This window comes from Lactuca saligna, chromosome 2 (assembly GCF_052625555.1).
Source record: "Lactuca saligna cultivar CGN05327 chromosome 2, ASM5262555v1, whole genome shotgun sequence".
NCBI lineage: Eukaryota > Viridiplantae > Streptophyta > Magnoliopsida > Asterales > Asteraceae > Lactuca > Lactuca saligna.
In genome coordinates this window covers 141665691-141683110 of record NC_136418.1, presented here as the reverse complement: position 1 = coordinate 141683110, position 17420 = coordinate 141665691, and the positions used below count along the sequence as shown (strand labels likewise).

The window sequence follows — 17420 nt, the reverse complement described above, 5'->3', positions numbered from 1 at the left end:
GAGGGATGAGAGTGTTGAACTGATCAAATGAAAGGAGAATCTGAGTTTCTGAATTGTTTTCAAATAAGAGGGATGAGAGTGTTTGGGGCTGCGAGTTTTTACGATGAGAACCTATGACCACTTCTTCAATGTCAATGGGGGGAGAGAGAGAGAGAGAGAGAGAGAGAGAGAGAGAGAGAGAGAGAGAGAGAGAGTACATGGGCCTTATCTTTATTTAGTATTAGTTTATAACTCGTGGGAAGTATGATTACAAAATTAATTAAACGTTCATAGTAAAAATTCAAAACTATTAATTAATTAGTTTAAATAAATTATTAATTAAGATATTTTTTAGTTATATAAAATTATAATCGTTGATTCAAATAACTACGTGAAATTATATTATATCATCTTATAATTTGTATTAATTTTAATTTATTTTTTATTCTAATGTTATTAATTTAATGTAATTAGAGTAGAAAATTTGAAATTTGAAATTTAAAATGGAAAATCAATAGGCTGATAAGTGTTATAACATTAATTAGGATGTCCAATAGAATGAAACATAACAAAAGAACTAATCTTTTATTAGTATAGAAAAATTTATAATAAAGATAACATTTATTTATTACTATAGAAAAATTTATAATAAACACAATTTATTTCAATTTTTAGAAGACCTACAACCACATACATACCACATGGATTAAAACCATGGTTCTAAAAAGTGTGTAATGACGTACATTAAGACGTGCCATGATGCAAAGTATGACCTAGCTGTTACGAAAACGTTTAATGCGCGTTTGTTAAGTTTAACATCCAAATGACGTGTTAAGGTGTGCCTTATCGTGTAATGGTGCGAGTTTTTTCTAAGACGCGATTTTTTTTCCTGATCGGTTCTAAAATAAGTGAGTTTTTGTTAACTTTTTGATACTAAATATTAATATAACATTTATAAAAACTTCATATATTTGATAAAATTTAATAGTTATACGATTTATCTTTTTAATTTATATAAAATAAAATCGACTTGAAAACGGCCATAGAAGCTACTTAACATTGATGTTGTCGGCGTTTAGAACCTTGATTTAAACCTATTAAAACTATGGTCCCACTTTCATGAAGTATACAAAGCTTGTATTAGGGAGGCTAGAACCAGGAGCATTATTGATGGTTGCTATACATTTCGTAGGTGCGTAAACGATGAACATTCAAATTATATGTTTTCAATACGGTTTAATCTTTAGTATGTAACGTTGTATGTTTGCTAAATTAACTAACCATGGTTATATGATTATATCAGCCAGAATTTGTATCAGAAGATCGTATACAACCTCATGTATTGCCTACGCTCAAACATTCAAACCCCAATCCATTCAAGAAACCCACAATGTCACTCAATTCAACATGGCCGAAGTCAACTCCAAACTCAAGGAGCTCGTAAAATCAAACAGGTTGAGTAACGCCCGCCAACAGTTTGATAAATTACCTCACAGAGATGAAATCACATGGACCACCATAATATCTGGCTACGTAAATACCTCCAATTCGTCTGAAGCTTTGTCCTTATTCTCCAACATGTGGGCCGATCCCTCTCAACGAATGGACCCCTTCGTACTCAGTTTAGCACTCAAGGCATGCGCTCTCAGTTTCAGTGCTAAACAAGGTGAATCACTTCATGGGTACTTAGTAAAAATCAATCTCGTGAGTTCCGTCTTTGTAAGCAGTGCTCTTTTGAACATGTATATGAAAACCGGGAAAGTACACGAAGGCTGTAAAGTGTTCGATGAAATGCCTATAAGAAATGTGGTCTCCTGGACTGCAATCATAACTGGGTTAAACCATGCTGGTTTCCACATCGAGGGGGTCTCATATTTTTATAAACTATTACAATTCGGTATGTCATATGATTCTTACACCTTAGCTAACGTATTAAAAGCATGTGCAAATGCGTGTTTATTACGTACTGGTAAAGAAATTCACACACAAACATTGAAGAAAGGTTTTGATAAAACTTCATTTGTGGCCAACTCTCTTATCACCATGTATAACAAATGTGGAAAAGGTGAATACGCGTTACACTTATTTGATAAAATCAAAACAAAAGATGTTGTTTCATGGACAACAATGATCACATCATATGTTCAAACGGGTCAAGAACATAACGCGATTAACGCATTCTTGCGTATGCAAGAATCAGAGGTGAGTCCTAACGAGTACACTCTTGCAGGACTCATCTCTGCCTGTGCAAATCTTGCACAGATAGATTTCGGTACACAATTTCACGCGCGTGTTTTACGCAACGGTTTTATAAAGTTTATGTCCGTGGCTAATTCCATCGTGACAATGTATTCAAAATGTGGAAAGTTGGATTCATCATCGATAGTTTTTCAAGAAATGAGACGAAAAGATATTGTTTCATGGAGCACTATAATTCGAGGACATACTCAAATGGGATTCGGAGATGAAGCTTTTAAGTATCTTTCTTTAATGAGAAACGAAGGATTAAAACCGAATGAATTTGCTTTTTCTAGTGTTTTAAGCGTATGTGCGACCATGGCGAATCTTGATTTAGGCAAACAACTTCATGCTCATTGTCTATGTGTAGGTCTTGATCATGAACCCATGGTTCAAAGTGGTTTAATCAATATGTATTCGAAATGTGGGTCCATTTTAAAAGCTTTAAAGATTTTCAATGAGGTTAAATGTAACGATATGGTATCATGGACTGCAATGGTCAATGGGTACGCCGAACACGGGTTGAGTCAACAAGCTATTGACCTCTTCGAGCGGCTCATCGGGTCCGGTTTAAAACCGGACGCGGTCACATTCATTGGGGTTCTAACCGCGTGTAGCCATGCGGGTTTAGTTGACTTAGGTTTTCAATACTTTGACCTAATTAAAAAATATAACTTAATTTTATCTAAAGAACATTATGGTTGTATGATCGATATACTTTGTAGATCGGGTCGATTACGTGAGGCTGAAAACATGATAAAAAACATGCCGTTTAGCGGCGATGATGTTGTGTGGTCAACCGTGTTAAGAGGTTGTAGGTTACATGGTGATGTTGACTTGGGGCGGAGGGCAGCTGACGAGATTTTTGTGAAAACCCCAAATTGCCCTTCGACTTATATTACTTTGGCAAATTTGTATTCGGGTAAAGGGAGGTGGAAAGAAGCGGCGGATTTGAGGAGATTAATGAGGATAAAAGGTGTTGTTAAGGAACCGGGGTGGTCTTGGATTAAGGTTAAAGATTGTGTTTTTGCATTTTCGGCGGGAGATCATTCGCATCCTCAATGGGAAGATATAGATTGTGTTTTGAGGTTATTGTCTTTAAGGAAAGAGAAAGATTTGTTGCTATACAAGATTGATGAAGTTGAGAAAATTTGGTACTCGGATAGTGAATTTGACACAACTAGTAACGTTACTCTTTTTTGAATTAAAGTATATTCGATTAACATTTGCAGATTTTGGAATAATAACAGTATTTATAAGTATAAACTATAACATTTTACAAAATGTTTATAAAGTCTAGCTGATTATAGTAATGTTATTCGAACTTAAGGCAAAATTTTCTGCCATAATGGGGACGTTTTTCAAAGTATTTAATCCTAATAAAAAAGAATTTGAAAATATAGTACTAAAATTTGGTAAAATTTTCAAAGTACAATGCCTTAGTAACTAAAAAATTGATAGTTCAGTGTTGTAATAGAATCCTACTTACATTTCTTACTACTAGCCAATTATAACACTGTGTTTTGCCACACATTATAACATAACCTAAATGTTATATCATAAAAAGTATTGCTTAAACTCCATATGAATATATGATATAAAAAAATGGAGGTTTTTATCGTGTTATTTCATATGCATGTAAGTTGCATTCTGGCAAATGGCAATATTATGGTCTGTGCATAGCTGTTATGGCTAGTTTAACCTTACCATGATTAAGGATAAAGATTTTTAGAAGATCTTCGTATTTTCCGTTTTGATAAATGAGAAATAGAGAGAAAATATACGTAGGATGTTAAATGCAAATTGTGATCTCTGATGGTTTTTTTATAATATTATTTTTTATTAACTTTTATGTAGCATATATATCTATTATCACAAACTTCTTCAGTCATAAACATTTACCAAAGTATTTTTTATAATTCTCGGCTATAGAATGTTTTATGAAATTTTCTCATCTAGTATATTGTTTAATAATAGGATTTCTGAAATCATAAATCTCTAATATTAACAAATATTTGTCCCTTAACCACATGTTGACAACTGATAAGTCATGAACAAAAGATATAGATAGTAGAATAGAGTAGTGGATACGTATTTAAACCGTTCTAAAAAAATAAACCAATAAAAATAAAAATGATTGAGTTATGTTTATAAAAATGATGGAGGTATTAAATTTTAATATAAAATAGAGTATTAATAATTATATTATAATACGATTAGAAGACAAACGAGTTATTTTAAAGCAAAATGTTAAAAACAAACCATTTCAATAACCGCTTAAGAGTTTTATAGGGTGAGGATGGTTTGGTCACCAAACTCGTTCTCAAAGATCGGTTTTGAACTGATTTTGGATTTTTAAAAACTGATTTTTATTAGATTAGTTTCAGTTATAATAATGGTTTTTTTTTTCAGTTTTTTAGAAGTGAAATTATGTTAGAAACATGTTTTTTCGGTTAAAAAACAGGTTCCGGTAAATAGTAAGTAAACCAAAAAAAGAAATTTCTGGTATTTATTAAAACTGATTGTTAATCGGTTCTAAAAAAACTAGTTCTGAAAAAACGGTCCAAAAGAGTTCTCTTGTGCACTTAGGTGACGTTTGTTTCACAGAATTTTTTCAGAAGGAATGAAATCTGTCAAAAGAATTTGAATTTGAAGGAATTGAAATCTGAATGTACTAGAAACTCAAATGCGTTTGGAGGACAAGGAATGTAATCTGTTTTCTGTTTAGTTTGCTGATTTTACAAAGGAATTAGAAAATAAATTTTATAATACGACGACAATAAACGTACATAGCATGTAAAGAAAATTGTTCATACTTCACACAAAGAAACTAGAGATGTAGTAAGCAGCACAAATGTTAAAAAATTATGCTATTTTCTATCAGACAAAGATGAATCACATATTACAAATATTAAAAAAAAAAAATGGTTGAACACAGTTAATTGAAGAAAAATTTAACATGAGATGTTTATCTGTAAACGAAGATGATAGATACACCAAAGCAGTAGAAGAAGGATGAGCCAAAGATGAAATACGGTAGTAATTGTAGAAAAGATATGATCGATAGATTTTTTTTTTTTGACAAATACCGATTGAAGAAAAATATAATCGATAGAAGAAGGTAATCGTAGAAAAGATATGAAAAATCACATAGTTTATTTTGTTTTACTAGAAACGCATATATATGGGAGGATAATTGTCTAACAAAAAAAAAAAAACTAACAGAATTTGGATTCCTTATAGACAGGGAATGAATGGAAAATCTTTCATACACGGAATTAAAAAGTAATTATGGAAATCATATTCCATTCCTTCTGTTAGCCAAACACGTTTTCTATTGGATTTTAGTTTCCAATTCCTTTCAATTCCTTAGGAATCAAACGAAACAAACGACCCCTTAGGTTTTGTCAAAAACCAAAACCTTACCAAAAGCCCAACTTTTGACTTGGTGAGAGGTACCTAGCCATGTCTCTTCATGTCTCTGTCTAATTTTTTTTTTTTTTTTTTTTTTTTTTTTTTAAAAAAAAAACCACTTCAAACCACTTATTGCTGATCCGCGCAACACTTGGCTATTCGTAGCTGTTTGTTTTTCAGAAGAGTTCTGACTTAAAAACTGTTGCGCGTGTGCTGTATGACGCAACACTAAACCAACTGCTTCAAACTTCTTCACGCCTTAGTTTAACTTATTGCACCAGTCTGCAAACATTAAAGAACAAACATACGTTTTATTACATGCTGCAGTCATTTGTTCTACATCTTCTGCTACAGATGATTGCAGAGGTGGTCCGCATATTTCACGCAATTTCTCTTCAAAAAAACAAACAACACCTTACTCAATCAAACTTAGCTATGTCTCTTGTTTACTCAATAATTATCAAACAACCTCTAAACTATGAGGTCAACTAAAAAGACACCCTCATTGTCATATAGACACTCTAATTACTTTTTGAAATATTTTTATTGGTTGAACTTCTATTTTTTTCCGAAAAAGCTGATTATAAATAATTAATTATTGGTTGACTTTTTATAAATGTGTTAATAAGGTATCTAAAGAGTGTCTTATTAGTAGCACCCCTAAACTATTCATTTTTTCCTTTTTTTTCCTTTATGTTTTTATCCGTATTTAGTATTGTTCTTTTTCAGTTTCTTATTAACTATGATTAGGGCTGTAAACAAACCGAACGAACACAAACGAGACTTGTTAATATTCGTTTGTTTAAATTAGCCGAACAAATGAACGGACACGAACGGATAAACGAATGGATTTTCTTGTTCATGTTCGTTCGTTTAACAAATTGCATTATTTATGTTTGTTAATTTATGTTCGTGAACATGTTAAACGAACATAAACGAACGAAGATAAATGAACAAAGATAAAAAAACATAATTCAAACATATATGAACATAAATGAACATATAATATAGTAATGTAATCAAATACAGTTAAGCATATATGAATATTAAAAGAACTTATATGTTGAACAAACATAAACAAATATAAACAAACAACATAAACGAACGTTGACAAACATAACTGAACGAACGAGATCATTGTTCATATTCATCCGTTTAGCTAAACAAACAAGAATTTGTGTTCATATTCGTTCATTTATTTAATAAGCGAACATAAGCGAACTTCTGTGAAAAACTTAGAAACTCATTTTCCCAACATCATCATCTATTATATCATTTTAGGACAAATAGACAGATGGTTTTCATTACTTACAACAAAACCTCACTACATAAATCCTACTCTACTCTCTTACATAATCACTCATCCTAATCTATTGATTAATCAAAAAATAAAGAAAGACGAAGAACAGATGAAGAACACATAAAACCCTAATCGAGAACTGAGAGGATCTTAGAGAACTTAGAGAGAAAATGAGAGGTAGAGCTTTCACACACTGCCCAACAGAACCCATCTTTCATCTTTATATCCCCGGGTAACCGGATACAAGGATCCGCGTGTTGATCCGACAAACAACAAAGAAACCTTTACACTGATCCACATCTTTTACTAATTTGCACTATTAACCCTGCACAATCTCAAATGACAAGTTTGACAATAACAACAATATTTAACACCCCTCCTCAAACTTGGTATTTTAAATTAAAGATTAATATCAATTAAAAGGATTTATTAAGCCAATTTCATCAATTAAAAAATTATGTTGTGATACACTTAAAAACTTAGTTAACATATCAGCTCTTTGTTTTAAAGAACCTATTTTTTCAACTTTTAAAACTCCACTTGTAATCTTTTCCCTAACAAAATGTAAATCAATTTCAAAATGCTTTGTTTTTTCATGAAACACAGGATTTAAAGCTAGTTTAATAGTAGATTCACTATCACAAAAAACTGAAACAGGTAATGAACTTTTGATTCCTAAATCAAATAACAATTTTAAAATCCACATAATTTCACATGTAATAGATCCTAAAGCTCTGTATTCTGATTCTGTTGAGGATCTAGATACAGTAGCTTGTTTTTTACTTTTCCAGGAAATCATCGAATTTCCAAAATAAACCAAATATCCAGTGACAAATTTTCTTGAATTAAGACATTTAGCCCAATCAACATCTATTTTTCAAATATCTAAGTAACCTAAAAGCAATGTTTAAATGTGGCTTATGTGGTTTATGCATAAACGGACTAAGAATTTGAACACAATAAGATATATATGGCTTTGTAATAGTCAAATATATAAGTTTTCCAACCAATTTCTGAAATTCAGTAACATTTTCAAGTAAAGGATCATTACTAATACAACTCCTTTTAGGAAGAAAATTTGCCTCTAAAGGAGTTGAAGCAGGCTTACAACCCAACATACCAAATTCATGTAACAATTCAAGACAATATTTCCTTTGGTTTAAACATATTCCTTTATTAGTATCTACTACTTCAATTCCAAGGAAGTAATTCAACTTTCCCAAATCTTTAATCAAAAACTTTGAGTTAAGAAAAGATTTAACATTTTGAACTTCAATTTCATTACTTCCTGTGAGGATAATATCATCCACATAAACCAACAGAACAAAAATTGAACTACTGTTTTGTTTAATAAACAAAGAGTAATCATTTATACTTTGAATAAGACCAAAACTAAACAATTCAAAACACAACTTTTCATTCCATTTTCTAGGAGCCTGTTTTAACCTATATAAAGATTTAACCAGTTTACACACTCTAGTATCACCTTTAGTATGATACCCTTGAGGCAAACTCATATACACATCCTTAGTTAAGTCTCCATAAAGAAAAGCATTATTAATATCTAGCTGAAATAAAGGCCAAGAATTATTTACAGACAAAGTAATAACTATATGAACTGTAACAATTTTTGCTACAGGAGAAAAAGTTTCCTGATAATCAACTCCTTCTCTTTGATTATAACCCTTAGCTACAAGACGAGCCTTATACCTCTCCACTTCCCCATTGGGTTTGTACTTAATCCTATAAACCCACTTACAGCCTATAGGTTTACGTTTTTTAGGAAGTTCTACAATGTCCCAAGTATGATTACGATATAAAGCTTCCATTTCATTATTCATTGCTTCAATCCAATTTGAATCTACACAAGCTTCTTCAAAAGTTTTATTTAAATTAGAACAAAAACATTTATTTTCAGCACTAAGAACAGAATAATTCATCGTATGTTCAATTCCATATCTATGCTTCCCTTCAACAATATAATCATTGAATTTAACAGGCATTCAAGACTCTCTCCTAGACCTAGACGCCCCTATTGACTGTCCTAGAGAAGGCAATGAAGTTAAATGACTATTTTCCTCAGTTGAATCTGAATGACTCAGCATAGTCCTATCAAATGAAGGTTCAGATACCTCGCTAGTCTGGTTATGACTATCAGCAGTAGTATCAATCAAGGTTTCACCAAGATCCTGAGCTGCATTAGAGCCATCCATTTAATGGTTAACACTCAAGTAATTGAGATCTATTAAATCATTTACATAATCAGAATTATCATAATCATCATAGGAAAAAGGGTCTACAGAATCTCTAAAAACAAATTGATCATCAACAGTTGTTGACTTCAGTTTAAATGGAAAGACTGACTCATAAAACTTCACATCCCTGGAAACAAAAACATAATTTGTATCAAGACTCAAAATTTTATAACCTTTTTTTTTCCAAAAGAATACCCTAACAAAACACACTTTTCAGCTCTTTCAGAAAATTTATCCAAATTATTAAGTTTGGTAGCAAAACATAAACTGCCAAAGACTCTCAGGTGATCAAACACATGCATTTTCTTAAACACTAACTCATAAGGAGACTGTCCTTTTAAAACTGAAGTTGGCATTCTGTTTATCAAAAACACTGAAGTGAGGATAGCCTCTCCCCAATATTTTATTGGAAGACCAGATGAAAAAGTAAAGACCTAGCAACATTAAGAATATGCCTATGTTTCCTTTCAACAATCCCATTTTGCTGGGGTGTATAAACACAAGTAGTCTGATGAATAATACCATTAAGATTAAGAAAAGATTCCATTTTATGATTTAAAAACTCAGTTCCATTATCAGAATGAACTGTTTTAATTTTAGAATCAAATTGATTTATCAAAACATGAAAAAAAAGAAGTAAAACTAGCATAAACTTCATCTTTACTTTTCAAAAGATAAACCCAAGTAGCCCTTGTGAAATCATCCATAATAGTAAAAAAAAAACTTATAGCCTTCTCTAGTAGACACCCTATAGGGACCCCAAACATCTAAATGAACCAGTTCTCCAAGTTTAGAAGAACTATGATCACTATGAGGAAAAGACTCACGAGTTTGCTTTTCTTTGTGACAGATGTCACAAGGAGGAAGAAAAGAATTATCAAAACAAAGAACATCTTTTAAAGAATTCAAAGACTGTTCTGCAGGATGACCTAACCTACTATGCTATGTAAGTTTAGAAACACAACACTTAACATAATTACAAAAACTAATACCTGAGGGAAAAGCATTTAGATAATACAATCCCCCAGACTCTCTACCACTCTCCACAACCTTCTTGGATTGTAAATCCTGAATTTTGCAACAAGATTCATTAAAAACAACTTCACAATTTGTGTCTTTGCATATCTTGTGAACAGAAAGAAGATTTACATTAAAACCAGGAACAGCAAAGACATCAAATAATGTTAATTTTTCAGAAAACTGTAAGTTTCCAATTTTTTCAATTTTAGCAGAAGAACCATTAGGATGATTAACAAGAAGATTCAATTTAGAAACATCAACAGTGTCTTGTAATAAAGACTCAGATGAAGTCATATGTTGATTTGCACCCGAGTCAACAATCCACTTTTGATGATTAATAGTAGAATTATAGGCATTAAAAAAAGGAATACCTGCCATATTAGCACTGACTGAAGTATCCTCAGAAGTTGAGGATCTTTCATTGATAAGACTCAACAGTTTATGATATTGTTCACTTGTGAAACAATATGTACCATCATTCCCAGGAACACTAGAAACAACACCAGAAGAAGAAACACTACTAGAAGGAACAGAAGAAGAATTAACAGAAAAGGTCTTATTCTGTTTTCTTTGATTCTCATTAAGTAACTTAAAATCCTTTGGGTAACCTATCAATTTATAACATCTGTCAATAAGATGTCCTTTTAAACCACAGTTTTTTCATTGTAGATTTTGATTTCTGCCTCTATTAGAATTAGAACCCTTCTTATCATTAAATTTACTATTAAATGCAGAAGATTGAGTTTTAGACACATTAGAAATAGAAGTCAAAACTCCATTCTTTTGATGAGACTCCTCCCTAGAAATGATTGAGAAAGCAGTTTTAACATTTGGAAGAGGTTCCATCAAAAGAATATGACTCTTTACTTGATTAAAAGAGTCATCAAGACCACTTAAAAACTGCATTAGCTTCATAAGCTTAGAATGATCGTTATATTTAGCAGCAGCCTCACAAGTACACTCAGCAAGATTAGTAAGACCATCAAACTCTTTCCAAAGTGTATCTAGTTTATTAAAGTATTCAGACAGAGAGGAACCATCTTGTTTAAGTCCATTAATTCTTTGATGTATATTAAAAATAACAGATCCATCTGCCTTATTGTAAGTTTCAAAGAGTTCATTCCAAATGTCTACAGCAGATTCAGAATAAGCATGACCAGAATAAATTGATTCAGACAGAGATCCAAGAATCCAAGAACACACTACAACATTGGCACGTTCCCATTTTGAGGATTTGATTACATTAATAGAATCCTTCTTTATAGTTACTTCTACAAACCCTACTTTATTTCTAGCCTTAAGACTCCTAGTTATAGAGCTACGCCATATACGGAAATTATCTGTCCCAGTCAACTTAAAACTCACAATTGTGGTTACAGTATTATCAGATGGATGTATGTAAAGAGGATCATCGTAGTTCAAGGAATCAACCTTTGAACTACTACCAGTCTCAGGAGGAGAATCAGCCATACTAACACAAAATTAATCCAATCACAGATAAAAGCAAACAAAAAACTCCTATGATCCTTATATGTCCAGATGGTCACCATAGTATGTCAGGGCCCAAGACAAGAATCACAAAGTAAAAAGAACCACAGAAGATGAATAACACTAACCGGTGTACATAAGACAACCAGGAAACTCACATCTACAGCTAAGAAGGGAGAAGAAAAAAAGGAGCAAGAGAACTTCTCACAGAGCTATACGCAGATCGAATGAAATGGGTCGACTCCTGTTACTCCGTTCTCTTTAAGAAACAACGGTGATGAAATCCGTTGTTTAGAGTTATTTCAGAGAACAGGATTAATCGACCAGAAAATGAAGAATCGACTTATCAACCAAGGATCTCCACTTGATGATGACAACAATTACTCAAGGATCTCCACTTGAAGATAAACCTGCAAGATTGCAAAGAAACTCGCAGTACCAGAATCTCAAGAACCAATAACCAGAAGATGATTCAGATCAAACTGATAATCATCCAAAACAATAAAAGAACCCTAGATGTTCATAGAAGAGTCAGATTACTGAGATTTCAATGGAAATCACAGTACGAACCCAGCTATGAAGATCTACAAGGATCTAACAAAAGAAAATAGAAAGCGAGATGAAGAGTACCTTTATGAAGAACAATCTTCAAGCAAACAGAAAGCGAGATAAAGAGTACTTTTATGAAAAACAATCTTCAAGTAGAGATGAAAGCCCTAACGCTCTGATACCATGTGAAAAACTTAGAAACTCATTTTCCCAACATCATCATCTATTATATCATTTTAGGACAAATAGACAGATGGTTTTCATTACTTACAACAAAACCTCACTACATAAATCCTACTCTACTGTCTTACATAATCACTCATCCTAATCTATTGATTAATCAAAAAATAAAGAAAGACGAAGAACAGATGAAGAACACATAAAACCCTAATTGAGAACTGAGAGGATCTTAGAGAACTTAGAGAGAAAATGAGAGGTAGAGCTTTCACACACTGCCCAACAGTACCCATCTTTCTGTTGGAATAGTGTCTAAGGCTACAACTATATTAGGCAAGTATTTGACCCGGTTGTGCATGGTCCTTTTGGGTTGCCTTCACCATAGCAACTTGATAGGATGATTTATTAAGAGAGAGTAAATATTATTAGTATATTATGAGAATAATATAAAGAATAATATATTGTTATAAGTCATAGAATTAATTGGAATTAATTTGGTGACATAAGGAGATTAATTAAATAAGAGGGTATAAACTGTCAGTTGTTTGATAGTTACACTTTAGATTATAAATCCTTATCCAATATAGGTTGGACGATTTCTAAGGCTTGGATAAGCCAAAATCGTCCAAAGGGTTATCAAGGAAAGGATATGGATCAACTTAAAGTCTAAGTTATCCGATTAGGGTTTAAGCTGTAACCCTTAAGGAGTCTACAAGTATAAATAGACCCCATGGGTGAGGGAATTCGACACACCATCAAGAGTAGAGACACTCTGGCCGAATTCCTCCCCTCTCCTCTCCCAAATCATCCTCCTTGCTATTGGTGTTTGTAAGCCATTAGAGGAGTGACAATTGTGACTCTAGAAGCTCCATGACAACAAGATCAACAAGGAATCAATAGGTATGATTCTAGATCTGTTTCAATATTGTTTTTACATCTAAATAGTCATTAGAAGTCTTGGATTCAAAGCATGTTTGATTAGAAAGCCTAGATCTGAGCATTAGGGTTTTGCATGCGCACATAGGAATGTTCTTATGGCTAAAACCCATCAGCGGTATCAGAGCCTAGCTTGGTTTTCATTGAATTGTTGCTTGTATGAAACTAAACTAGAAAATTCGATTTTTATGTTTCTGATTCATGCACTCGGCGAGTCCCATAGTGGACTCGGCGAGTCCAGTATGGGTACTCGGTGAGTCCGAGCGTCAGGATTAGCCAAAAACGGGATTTTTTTTCATATTTATCTTGTGGAAACTTACCTTAATCATATTAGATCAACCCTAATCCGATTTTGTGATATATATATGACTATGTTTTTGATCTAATTGAAGATAATTATCAATTAATAAAATATTTGATTTCCTTATATGATAATTATTAATCAAATATGGATAATTATGTGATTTAGATTATTTGTTATTTGATCCTTTATGTTTTAAATGTTTAAAACTTGTCCTCAAGTTTTGAAATTTATGTTTTGTGATTAAAAGTTTAATTTAGACAATTTAAATTTCAAACCCTAGAATTTTACAAGTTTAAAATCCAACCCTATACTAATATAATATTACAAGATTAATATTTATATATGTATAACCTAAATGCTAGTCTTACTGTTAGTAGGCCTCATTCACGAAGCCGGTGTATAAGGTGGGTATAAGGTTGCGGCCTATAAAATGGCGCTTAATGGGTGTACACTCACACCCACCGCTCGCTTGATTGGTGGAGGGTCGTTAGCCGAACGGGTAGGATAGGGCAACCTCATCCTCTCATTAAAAGTATAATAAGAAATACAAAGTAACTACATGTTTTCTTAAAATTTCCCAATCTTAGTTACTTTAGGAAAAGTGAATTGATGCAATCCCATAAAATTACACTTTGCACCTTGCTAAGAAGTTAGTGGAGCGTGTGTGGTTTACCGACACACTAATTGGTTCTAAGCGAAGGTGGCAAAGGGTGATTCATTGTTTATCATAGTTCGATGGAGCGTGTGTGGTTTACCGGCACATCGAATAGGTGATCGTTACAATGAAGGCACCACGTTAATTTGTATGGTAATTCACACCCGCTTTGTGATCCTCGGTATCCCAGTCACAAACTAGAGGGGCATATCGAGATTTAAACATGCCATTAAAAAGGTTCAATGAATCTCATCTAAACCTAGGAATTCTTATTACATTTAGGACTTAGAGTTATGTTTTTCATGGTGGAGAATTAGTGAATCGTCATTCACTTACCTTCAAATTGTTTGCGTATTAGATTACGACATCCCTTTTCTACTGTGTAAATACTGTTGTTGGATCCTAGCCCTAATTCTTCTTATTGGGTGATAATTAGGGATTCATATTCTAATCTATCTTTGTCCTTTGTAACTGTAGATGTCGAACGCTGCTGCAAGTTCTTTCACTTTGATGAGCCTTTGTCAAAAGGTCACCTTTGATGGAACGAACTTTAGCGAATGGATAAGATACATTCGCACGATTGCTCGCTATGAGGATAAGGAGTATGTCCTCGATGAGAAGCTCGATAAAATCAACCTCGAAATCGCTACTCCCGCCGAAATCACCACTTTCGAAACTCACGAGCATGATGCAACGAAAGTACATTGCATCATGATCGCGACCATGAACTCCGAATTCCAAAAGTCCTACGAGGACATGTATCCGTACGAAATGCACCAAGACTTATTGGAGAGATACCATCAAAACACGAGACAAGAGCGTTATGAGATTTTCACCAACATGATTTCCACTAAGATGGGTCATGGAGAATCTCTTACCGTGCACTTGAAAAAGATGCAAAGGTATGTCGACCGCCTTCGCAAGTTAAATGTTGACTTTGGGGAAGACTTGGCAATCGACATGGTGCTTCACTCTTTTCCTCCGAGCTACAATCAATTTAGGATGACCTATCACATGAACAAAGAAGAGGTCACCCTAAGTAAACTCCAAGGTCTCTTGAGGGTCGCTGAGAGCAACTTCAAAGACAAGTCTGTTGCACCAACTCCCAATCCGCCCGCTGCTCCTGTCTTGGCAATTGGACAAAGAAAAGGAAAGAATAGGAAGGCTTCGTCAAAGAACCATCGCAAGGTGAAAGCCCGAGATGGTGCCTCTTCTAGTGGGACCAAAGTTGATCCCTCTAAGCCCTGTTCTAATCCGAAGGAGGCAGAGTGCCACCACTGCCACAAGATAGGACATTGGAAGAGAAGCTGCCCTGAGTACCTGCAAGCCATCAAGGAAGGAAAGATCAAGCCATCTTTCGCAGGTATATATACAATTAAATCTAATGATTCCCACAATACTTCTTGGGTTCTTGATACCGGTTGTGGTTATCACATTTGTTCTAATGTGCAGGGACTAAGAAGAAGTAAAGACGTGGAGCATGGAAGAATAAATCTAATAATGGGGAACAGAAGATCGTCGCCTGTGACCAAGATTGGAGTGTATTCTTTAGTTCTTAGGAATAGTTTATCTTTATATTTGAACAATTGTTGCTATTCGCCAGAAATGGCTAGAAACATCATTTCTTTTCATGGTTTGTTTAGACAAGGTTTTAGATTTTCTTTTAATAATGAGAATGTCTATTTTAGCTTATCTAAATGGTGTATTTTACTTTGAAGCTATACCATGTAATGGAATTTATGAAACTGTTATGATTGTTGATAACTTAGGAAATGATGTTTTGTATTTGGATTCTTCCAATAGTATGGATAAGGCATCCTTATGGCATTGTCGTCTTGGACATGTCAACAAGAAACGCATAGCCCAACTCCAAAAGGATGGAGTGTTGGAGTCATTCGACCTTAGGGAAGATGACACATGCGAGTCTTGTTTACTTGGAAAGATGACTAAGTCACCCTTTGCTGGTACGTGCGAAAGGGGTGAGGGTCTATTGGACCTCATACATACCGATGTATGTGGGCCGTTTAGATCTACCACGAAGGATGGAAACCGCTTCTACGTGACTTTTACTGATGACTATAGTAGATATGGGTATATCTACTTAATCAAGCAAAAGTCAAAAACTTTTGAAAAGTTCAAAGAGTTTAAGAGTGAAGTGGAGAATCAATTGGGCAGGAAGATCAAGATGCTTCGATCCGATCGAGGAGGAGAGTACCTAAGTCTTGAATTCTACAATTATCTCAAGGAGTGCGGAATAGTTTCACAATTGACGCCACCTAGGACACCACAATTGAATGGCGTGGCAGAAAGGCGTAATCGAACCTTGTTGGACATGGTTCGCTCTATGATGAGTCGTGCTTCGCTATCTATCTCTTTTTGGGGGTATGCCAAAGAGACTACCGCCCATATCCTTACCTACTAAGAAGGTTGCCAAAACACCTCACGAGATGTGGACGGGGAAAGCTCCTTCGTTAGCACATATCAAGGTTTGGGGTTGCGAGGCTTTCGTAAGACGAGATACTCACGACAATCTCGAACCTCGTAGTGAGCGATGTATTTTCATCGGCTACCCGCAGAAATCCTATAGACTGAAGGACAATGTTGTCTTTGTTGCGAGGGGAGGAGTTTTCCGAGAACGAGAACTCATAGGCCAAGGAGACAGTGGGAGGCAAATCGATCTTGAAGAGATTCAAGAGTCGATAAATGAAGGAACCTCTACCGCTGGCACTCAACCCGAGGAGGAAACTCCGGTTGAACCAATTGACATATCATTACCTCTTAGACGTTCCAAAAGAGTTAGGTTTCAACCACAGATATATGGTTTTCATATTACTACCGAAGGGGACACGTATATTAGTGATAGTGCACTAATAAATCTTGATGAACCTAATAGCTATAAGGAAGCCATGGTAGGCCCAGAGTCTGCGAAATGGAAAGAGGCAATGGATAGCGAGATCCAATCCATGTATGATAACCATGTTTGGAATTTGGTTGATAATGTGCCTGGATGTAAGACCGTTGGGTACAAATGGATCTTCAAGAAGAAGACCGACGTGGATGGAAAGGTACACACGTTTAAAGCGCGACTAGTTGCGAAGGGCTTTA

At 34.1% G+C, this 17420-nt stretch overlaps 1 protein-coding gene and 1 pseudogene across 2 annotated transcripts; one reads left to right on the top strand and one right to left on the bottom strand.

Annotated features, from left to right (window-relative positions):
- Positions 1 to 1088: 1088 nt before the first annotated feature.
- On the top strand, positions 1089 to 3420 carry LOC145030179 (putative pentatricopeptide repeat-containing protein At3g47840 pseudogene; annotated as a pseudogene). Its single transcript, XR_013676600.1, has 2 exons — positions 1089 to 1171; positions 1283 to 3420. The product of XR_013676600.1 is annotated as a putative pentatricopeptide repeat-containing protein At3g47840 pseudogene (transcript).
- Positions 3421 to 7794: 4374 nt separating this feature from the next.
- LOC145030178 (uncharacterized) lies at positions 7795 to 11676 on the bottom strand. The gene is made up of 7 exons (XM_078978586.1): positions 10929 to 11676; positions 10237 to 10814; positions 9964 to 10128; positions 9621 to 9694; positions 9190 to 9313; positions 9003 to 9120; positions 7795 to 8900 (listed from the first exon to the last, which is right to left on the bottom strand). Exons 1-7 carry the CDS (start codon positions 11674 to 11676, stop codon positions 7795 to 7797), a joined length of 2913 nt encoding a protein of 970 aa, XP_078834712.1.
- Positions 11677 to 17420: the final 5744 nt, after the last annotated feature.